General features: G+C 42.6%; 1 protein-coding gene across 1 annotated transcript in view; it reads right to left on the reverse strand.

The window, feature by feature from the left end:
• LOC137367129 (33 kDa inner dynein arm light chain, axonemal-like) overlaps positions 1-4,040 on the reverse strand; it is a 28,706-nt gene extending 24,666 nt beyond the window's left edge. Inside the window, exons 1-3 of the mRNA XM_068028567.1 lie at positions 4,026-4,040; positions 3,090-3,220; positions 1,940-2,109 (exon numbers count right to left, since the gene is read on the reverse strand). Of these exons, the coding sequence (XP_067884668.1) occupies positions 1,940-2,109; positions 3,090-3,220; positions 4,026-4,040 (316 nt within the window). The remainder of the gene's footprint in view (positions 1-1,939; positions 2,110-3,089; positions 3,221-4,025) is intronic.
• Between the last annotated feature and the right edge of the window lie 5,325 nt (positions 4,041-9,365).

Below are 9,365 nucleotides of genomic sequence, written 5' to 3' on the forward strand. Positions count from 1 at the left end.
TCTCAGGATGACAGCATGCCTACTTTGCTGCCACTCACTTCACCAATGCCAATGTTAGTGCCAGCTAGGCCTGACTGCTTTGACCTAAGCCAAGATGCTGCCTTGAAGGTCCACATTTGCTAGAGGACACCCACAATGGCCATTTGAACTGTGCTGAATGGAAACTCAGCAACTTTCCAACTCCAAAGTTGTAGCTACTGGGGGGAAAAACACCTCATGGCAGCAGTAGGATAAATAAATGAGCACAAAAGACAGGTAGTAGGCGGTTACACAAGGGTGATTTGGTGTCTGTTAAATATTATACAGGTAGAATTGCGCTGTTGGATAAATATGATTTTTTTTGTTCTGGATTTGGTGTTATGACTGGACTCAAGGAAGGCACGCAGATGGTGGTGGTAAGGATGGTGAAGGTGAGGATTACAGGACTGTTGATGTAATGGGGATGAGAGAAGTGGTTCAAGTGAAGTGCTCTGTATTGAACTGCTCTTAAAGAACTCTGGCATCTATGGGTATCAGTGGTCAGTTCTGCTCTTTCTCTTCTTCATGCTGTTCCTCCTTTCCTTCCTCCTGCTCCTGTTGCACTTCTTACTGCCCAGGTGCTGGCAAGGGCTGGGCCCTCGTTATCACAAAGTCATGCAGCAGGCAAAAACAAATCCAGATACCTACTTGGACACTTGCAATATTGCAAAGCTCTCCCAAACAGTCCAAGCTTTTTTATTCTTTCACAGGATGTGGGTATCACTGGCAAGGCCAGCATTTGTTGCCCATCCGTAATTACGCTTGACAACTGAATGGCTTGCTAGGCCATTTCAGAGGGCAGTTAAGAGTCAATCACATTGCTGTGGGTCTGGAGTCACATGTAGGTCAGACCAGGTAAGGACAGCAGATTTCCTTCCCCAAAGGACATTAGTGAACCATGTGGGTTTTTTTATGACAATCGATGATAGTTTCATGGCACCATTACTGAGACTAGCTTTCAATTCCAGATTTTTATTAGTGCAAAGGTCGCTTAAGCACATCAACTGTTGGCTCAATAAAGTTTTTTCTGGCAGCAGCATGGCATCTTATGTTGAACACTTCACTTTATAATGTTTTGTTAAAATAAACTTGTAAGCTGTTTAAATATAAGCATGTCCTTGGATAAATATACAAACATCATAGCCTCCAACTCTAAGCAGTCCATGAGAAAGACACTCTCCACAGCAGATGTCAGCAAACCAAAGGATAGGCCTCCTCCAGTAGCTCAATAGTCTGGATGTTTAGCATGATCACTTTGGCAGATTTCTTGACAGTATTAAAGTAGTTTCTAATAATCTGAGCAATGATTTGTTCACTTGCATACCTTGCTTTTCCATGGATGCTGGCATCTGGGGGAATTTATTGTGATCAAAAATATAAAGGTCTACCTCTTTAGAAACTCCTCCCTTGATTAAACAGCCTTCATATTCAGTAAATGTTGGCCTCCTAATATTTTCTGTAAATATCCCATTTTCTACAACAGTAAGCCATCTACCAATCATAGTAGCTAATAGAAGACCAATGCCTTTAGTTATTTAAAAAAAACTTTGATTTGTTAACTTATTTTTTCAATATTCACTTTGCATGAATATGTAAAATATCAGTGACAAGGCTCTGTCATAAGTGAGCATGATTCACATAAAGATAGCACCAAAAGTGCCTTTAGGCTTCCTTGTGTATGATTCAGCCATCATTGTTTCATGGTATTTTCTTATTCATGCGTGTATACTGGAAAAACAAAGAAAAACAAGGTATACACAGGAGAAATTAAATATTAAATATTTTTGTACTAAATAGGAAAAGTTGATCCTGATCCTTGAATGTTGTCTGTGCCAAAAAAGTAAGCAAGCAAGTCACAAATCCTTAGCTGATGAACGAGCTTAAGAGTAAATTTCTGTTTTTGAATAGAGATGTCTCTTACCAAGGCATTGTGCATATAATTCCCGGCGAATAGGGCAAATGCCAGTCATCCGAGCCTGCCTTTGTTGCAGTTTCCGATCTAACTGGTCTTGCAAATTTATCACATCTGTTCGAGTGGCTGGCACAGTGGATATATATTGAACCCACAGATTCTCCCCCTCAGTCCATTGTCTGGAAAAAGGAAGAAACATTAAAACTATAACTTTCCAATCTTACACACAATGTAATGTTTTCCCAGCAGGGAATTATGGTGGTTGGCTTAAATAATCCCCATACATACCCTTAAAAATGTGGTCAATCTGTAAGATTGAAGCCTTTCCAGCATTTGGACCAGCATTAATATTGCTCCAGTTCCTTTCATAACGGGCCATTGTAAACATCAACCACTTCTAGAAGGTGGAGGCAATAAGGTAAATGTTTCCATGCTGCAAAATATTTTTGCACCACAGAACAGAGAATAACAGCAGCATGAATAAAAATGAAAGTTACTCTACATCAGCAGTATATAATGTCTTAATATATAAAGCATGTTGAAGTTTTTATGGACAGGAGGGAAGAGAGGACATACTAAATTAAATAGAAAAAATGGTGAAAAAAAGAAAATGTCACAGAACCAAAAATAAATCTGTTCTGCTCTTAAACTACATAAATGTACTTTGGTCTTCTTTTTCCTCCATGAATCACTCCTTTTTTCTTATGCTATCTATGGCCAATGATAATTAAAAGTTTTAGGGATGGATTTGTGCAGGGTATTATTGGTTGCCCACCATACCTTTGCCAGAAGATTCACTGAAACCTTGGAGATACCATTTATGCCAATTCTTTGGGATTTCCAAGGACCTTCTGCCAGTGTTATGGTGGATGATGGGAATGCCCTGCAGAAATTCACACTTTGTGTCTGGCATCTGCTCTAATATATTCAGAAGGAATGAAGCATGACTGACTGGCTCAAATTTCACATTCATTAAAAAACATCCAATTAACACACTTATTTCACTCGCAAAAGAATCCTAATTGCAAAAAGGAATGAACCACATCCTTGAGTTTTTTTTCAAGCTGCTTTAACTATTTAGCTTCCCAATCCACCACACCACATATCCTTAATTATAACAGAATACTTAAAATGCTGCAAAGTTTCACTACTTTTATACTTCTCATTTTCTAACGCAACATATCCTTGCACAGGCCTCTCTCCTCTCAGGAGCCTTGGGCTTGACTTTTGCCTTGTTCTTGGAACATGAATCTTTGAGCTGTTCCTTGGGTTGTGATGTTTCCTGTGCCTCTGTGTAAGTCATATCATGAGAACTCAGTGAGAGTCTTGGTGTTTTCCCCTCAGTCCTGCTCACATGTGCAGTTGCAATGTTTTTGTAGAATCACTGAAGTTCAGTATAAAAGGAGATCATTTGACCCAGTGTGCCCGTACCACTACTAGCTGCACAGAGGAGGTTTCTCCTATAATCCCAGTTCTTTTCCTGCCTCCCTTAATATATTTCTTATTCAAGTGTTTATCTAATCCATTTGTAAATATCACAAGTGACTCAGCTTCAACAGTCACTTTATGCTAAATAATCCTTTGTGCCAAAACACCCTTTATGTTTCTTGTACTAATTTAAAGTTTATTTTCCCTAATTACTGATTCATCCTAAGAGTAGAAATCGCTTTTATTATTTATTCTGTGAAATTCTTTCAGAATTTGAATACATCTTGTTACTATTCAGGCATTCTCTAAATGCAGTATTGTGGGTTACACACCTAAACACTATGTTCCCTGGTCAGCTTTGACTGTATTTTTCCCATGGAGGCAGACTCGATGGGTTCCACGGTGTCAATTTTTCACTTAATGGTTCATCCCAGACTCAGTTCAAAAGTCATTGAATCCTTTCCTTTAGCATCCTAAGCCCACTCCAGCATGATCCTGGTGGCATCATGGGCCTCATTATAATGCTCATTAACTCTTTCTTGTGGCTGCTTCAAGGGATCATGAACCAAAGCTAAAGTGACCCTGAGCAAATATCAATCTGGTCTTCCTGGTCTATCAAATAGTGACAGTTTTGATTGTTGTTAAATGAAGGGACCACGGCTCTTACCGGAGTAGAAAGCATTCATGTATATGAATCTGTACCGATGCGAGACAGAGCGGACTTGCGAGGAGACAGGCACCGGCGAGCAGGAGTTCCAGCAGCTTAAAAGAGGCGTAATCTCACAGACTCTCACAGGGACAGCGAGAGAGTTTCAAGACTGACGTCACAGTTCAGAAAGTGACGCGTTGCAAGGGGAGGCAGCTGATTGGTGAGTAGGAACAGATGAGCATTTCTATCCTTTTTTACTACTTTCAATAACCGAAGTAAAAGTAAAGGTAGAGATTTTAGATTGTAGTTGGTGGTGTTTGGAGTAGAATAAGGCCCCTATCGTAATTAGTACTCTAAATTAAAGGGAGTAACTAAGGAGCTTAATCTAAGGCTAAGTCATGGCAGGAGAGCTCAGCACCATGGCATGCTCCTCCTACGCTATGTGGGAAATCAGGGACACTTCCAATGTCCCTGGTGACCATGTGTGCAGTAAGTGTGTCTAGCTGCAGCTACAAGCTGACCGCATCGTGCAGCTAGAGCTGCAGATGGACTCACTGTGGAGCATCCGCAATGCTGAGCACATTGTGGATAGCACGTTTAGCGAGGTAGTCACACCGCAGGTAATGGCTGCAGAGGCAGAAAAGGGATGGGTGATCACCAGGAGGAGTAGTAGGTGCAGGCAGGTAGTGCAGGGGTCCCCTGTGGCCATCCCTCTCTCAAACAGATATACCACTTTGGATACTGTTTGGGGGGATGGCCTCCCAAGGGAAAGCAGCAACAGCCAAGTTCGTGACACCACTGATGGCTCTGCTGCACAGGAGGGGGTGAAAAAGAGTGGGAGAGCCATACTGATAGGGGATTCAATTGTAAGGGGAACAGACAAGCGTTTCTGTGGCTGCAAATGAGACTCCAGGACGGTATGTTGCCTCCCTGGTGCCAGGGTCAAGGATGTTTCGGAGCAGCTGCAGGACATTCTGAAGGGAGAGGGTGAACAGTCAGAGGTCGTGGTACACATTGGTACCAATGACATAGATAGAAAGAGGGATGAGGTCCTGCAACAAGAATTTAGGGAGCTAGGTAGCAGATTAAAAAGCAGGACCTCAAAGGTTGTAATCTCTGGATTACTCCCAGTGCCACTGTATAGGAGTATAGGAATAGGAGGAGAGAGCAGATGAATCTGTGGCTGAGGAGGTGGTACAGGAGGGAAGGCTTTAGTTTCCTGGAACACTGGGTCTGCTTCTGGCAAAGGTGGGACCTGTACAAGTTGGATGGGTTGCACCTGAACCGGAACGGGACCAACATTCTTGCTGGTAGGTTTGCTAGTGCTGTTGTGGGGGTGGGGGGGGTGGGGGGGGTGTTAAATTAATTTGGCAGGTGGATGGGATACAGAGTGGAGTTACAGTAGAGGGTGATGCACAGTCAAATAAAGAAGAGAAAATGAGTCAGTCAGGAAGGCAGAGCAAATATAGATCTGTTAAGTCACAAGTGAAAAATGCAATGCTGGATTGCATCTATTTTAATGCAAGGAGTCTTACTAGTAAGGCAGATGAATTGAGGGCATTGATTAGCACATGGCATTATGATATTATTGCTATCACAGAGACATGGTTGAGGGAGGGGCAGGACTGGCAGCTCAATATTCCAGGGTATAGAATCTTCAGGCATGACAGGGGAGGGGGTAAAAGAGGAGGTGGCATTGCACTGTTGATCAAGGAGTCAATTACTGCAGTAAGGAGGGATGATATCTTAGAAAGTTCCTCAAATGAGGCCATATGGGTAGAACTTCAAAACAAAAAGGGGGCAATCACTTGGCTGGGAGTGTACCACAGGCCGCCAAACAGTCAGGGAGAGATAGAGGAGCAGATATGCAGGCAAATCTGAGAGGTGTAAAAATAATAGGGTAATAATAGGAGGGGATTTCAACTTCCCCAATATCAACTGGGATAGTCTTAGTGCAAAAGGCTTAAAGGGGGCAGAATTCTTAAAATGCATACAGGAGAGCTTTTTGAGCCAGTACGTAGAAAGTCCTACAAGCGAAGGGGCAGTACTGGACCTAATCCTCGGGAATGAAGCCAGACAAGTGGTAGAAGTGTCAGTGGGGGAACATTTTGAAGATAGTGTTCATAACTCTAAGATTTAAGGTAGTTATTGAAAAGGACAAAGATGGACCGAAAATAAAGGTACTGAATTGGGGGAAGGATGATTTTAAGATGATAAAACAGGATCTGGCCAAAGTGGATTGGGAGCAGATACTTGTAGGAAAGTTGACATCAGATCAGTGGGAGTCATTCAAAGAGGAAATAGTGAGAGTTCAGAGCCAACATGTATCCATTAAGGTGAAGGGTAGGACTAACAAGTCCAGGGAACCATGGATGTCAAGGAATATAGAGGATTGGATCAGTAAAAAAAAAGGAGGCTTCTGGCAGATTCAGAGTGCTGAAAACAGTGGAGGCTCTGGGGGAATACATAAAGTGTAGGGAGGTACTTAAAAAAGTAATTAGGAGAGTGAAGAGGACACATGAAAAAACACTGGCGGGCAAGATAAAGAAAAATCCTAAGGTGTTTTATAAGTATATTAAGGGCAAGAGGATAACCAGGGAAAGAGTAGGGCCCATTAGGGACCAAAGTGGCAACCTGTGTGTGGAGCCGGAAGACATAGGTGAGGTTTTAAATGATTACTTTTCATCAGTGTTCACTATGGAGAAGGACAATGTAGGTGTAGAGATTGTGATATACTTGACCATATTAGCATTGAAAGGGAGGAAGTATTAGCTGTTTTAGTGGGCTTAAAAATGGATAAATCCCCAGGCCCAGATGAGATGTATCCCAGGCTGTTATGTGAGGCAAGGGACGAGATTACAGGGGCTTTGACACAAACTTTCAAATCCTCTCTGGTCACAGGAGAGGTACCAGAGGACTGGAGGACAGCGAATGTGGTACCATTATTTAAGAAGGGTAGCAGGGATAAACCAGGTAATTACAGGCCGGTGAGTCTAACATCAGTGGTTGGGAAAATATTTGAAAAAATTCTGAGGGACAGGATTAATCTCCACTTGGAGAGGCAGGGATTAATCAGGGATAGTCAGCGTGGCTTTGTCAGGGGGAGATCGTGTCTGACTAACTTGATCAAATTTTTTGAGGCGGTGAAGAAATATGTAGATGAGGGTAAAGCAGTTGATGTAGTCTCTGGATTTCAGTAAGGCTTTTGATAAGGTCCCGCATGGGAGATTGGTTAAGAAGGTAAGAGCCCATGGGATCCAGGGCAATTTGGCAAATTGGATCCAAAATTGGCTTAGTGGCAGGAGGCAGAGGGTGATGGTCGAGGGTTGTTTTCGCAAGTGGAAGCCTGTGACCAGTGGTGTGCCACAGGGATCGGTGTTGGGACCCTTGCTGTTTGCAGTGTACATTAATGATTTAGACATGAATATAGGAGGTATGATCATTAAGTTCGCAGATGATACGAAAATTGGTGATGTCATCAATAGTGAGAAGGAAAGCCTTGGATTACAGGACGATATAGATGGGCTGGTAAGACGGGCGGAGCAGTGGCAAATAGAATTTAATCCTGAGAAGTGTGAGGTGATGCATTTTGGGAGGACTAACAAGGCAAGGGAATATACAATGGATGGTAGGACCCTAGGAAGTACAGAGGGTCAGAGGGACCTTGGTGTACATGTCCATAGATCACTGAAGGCAGCAGCACAGGTAGATAAGGTGGTAAGGAAAGCATATGGGATACTTGCCTTTATTAGCCGAGGCATAGAATATAAGAGCAGAAATGTTATGATGTAGCTGTATAAAATGCGAGTTAGGCCACAGCTGGAGTACTGTGTACAGTTCTGGGCATCACATTATAGGAAGGATGTAATTGCACTGGAGAGGGTGCAGAGGAGATTCACCAGGATGTTGCCTGGGCTGGAGCATTTCAGCTATGAAGAGAGACTTGATAGGCTGGGGTTGTTTTCCTTGGAGCAAAGAAGACTGAGGGGAGATATGATTGAGGTATACAAAATTATGAGGGGCATTGATAGGTTAGATAGGAAGAAACTTTTTCCCTTAGCGGAGGGATCAATAACCGGGGGCATAGATTTAAGGTAAGGTGCAGGAGGTTTAGAGGGGATTTGAGGAAAAATGTTTTCACCCAGAGCATGGTTGGAATCTGGAACACACTGCCTGAAGGGGTGGTAGAGGCAGGAACCCTCACAACATTTAAGAAGTATTTAGATGAGCACTTGAAACGCCATAGCATACAAGGCTACGGGCCAAGTGCTGGAAAATGGGATTAGAATAGTTAGGTGCTTGATGGCCGGCACGGACACGATGGGCCAAAAGGCCTGTTTCTGTGCTGTATAACTCTATGACTCTATCGACATAGACCAGCTACTCATTAATGGCCTTTTCTGACCATGGAAGGGGTCGGATTGAATTTCAAGGCCATACTGCCAGATGTATAAACCTGCACCCTACTATTCTACAATAAAACATATTGGCACACCAACTTCATCTAGATAAAGGTTAATTCTAATAGAAGAAGCTAATTAAGATATTTATTTTAACAAGAGGATGGTAGACAGTGGTGTTCCCCAAGGGTCAGTTGTGCAACCACTGCTTTTTTGATACATATAAATGACTTAGATTTTGGAATACAGAGTAAAATTTCAAAATTTTCCGATGATACCCAACTTGGAAGCGTGGCAAACAGTGAGGATGTTGCTAATCGACAGCAACAGGACATAGGCTAGCAGAATGCGCAGACAAGTGGAAGATGTAATTTAATACAGCGAAGTGTGAGGTGATGCACTTTGGCAGAAGGGACGGGGAGAGGCAATATAGATTAAATGGCACAGTTCTAAAGAGTGTACTTAACAGAAGGAGGTTCATGTGCATCGATCTTTGAAGGTGGCAGGACATATTGAGAGATTGATTAGCAAAGCATATAGAATCTTGAGCTCCATAAATAGGGGTATTGAGTTTAAAAGCAGGGAAATTATGCTGAATCTTTATAAAGCTCTGGTTATGTCACAACCAGAGTATTACATCCAGTTCTCATCACCACACTTGAGGAAGAATGTGAGGGTTCTTCGAGGATACAGAGGAGATTTACCAGAACGGTTCCAGGGATGAGGGATTTTAGCTACAGGGTTAGGTTGGAGAAGCTGGGATTGTTCTCCTTGGAGCAAAGGAGGTTGAGGGGTGATTTGATAGAGGTGTACAAGATTATGACTGGTTTAGATAAGCTAGGCAAAGAAAAGCTGTTCCCATTAGCTGATCATACAAGGACAAGAGGACACAGATTGAAGGTTTTGGGCAAGAGATGCAGGGGATGTCAGCAAAATCTTTTCTATGCAGCTAGTGGTA

The sequence above is a fragment of the Heterodontus francisci genome, chromosome 3, assembly GCF_036365525.1.
Source record: "Heterodontus francisci isolate sHetFra1 chromosome 3, sHetFra1.hap1, whole genome shotgun sequence".
Lineage (NCBI taxonomy): Eukaryota > Metazoa > Chordata > Chondrichthyes > Heterodontiformes > Heterodontidae > Heterodontus > Heterodontus francisci.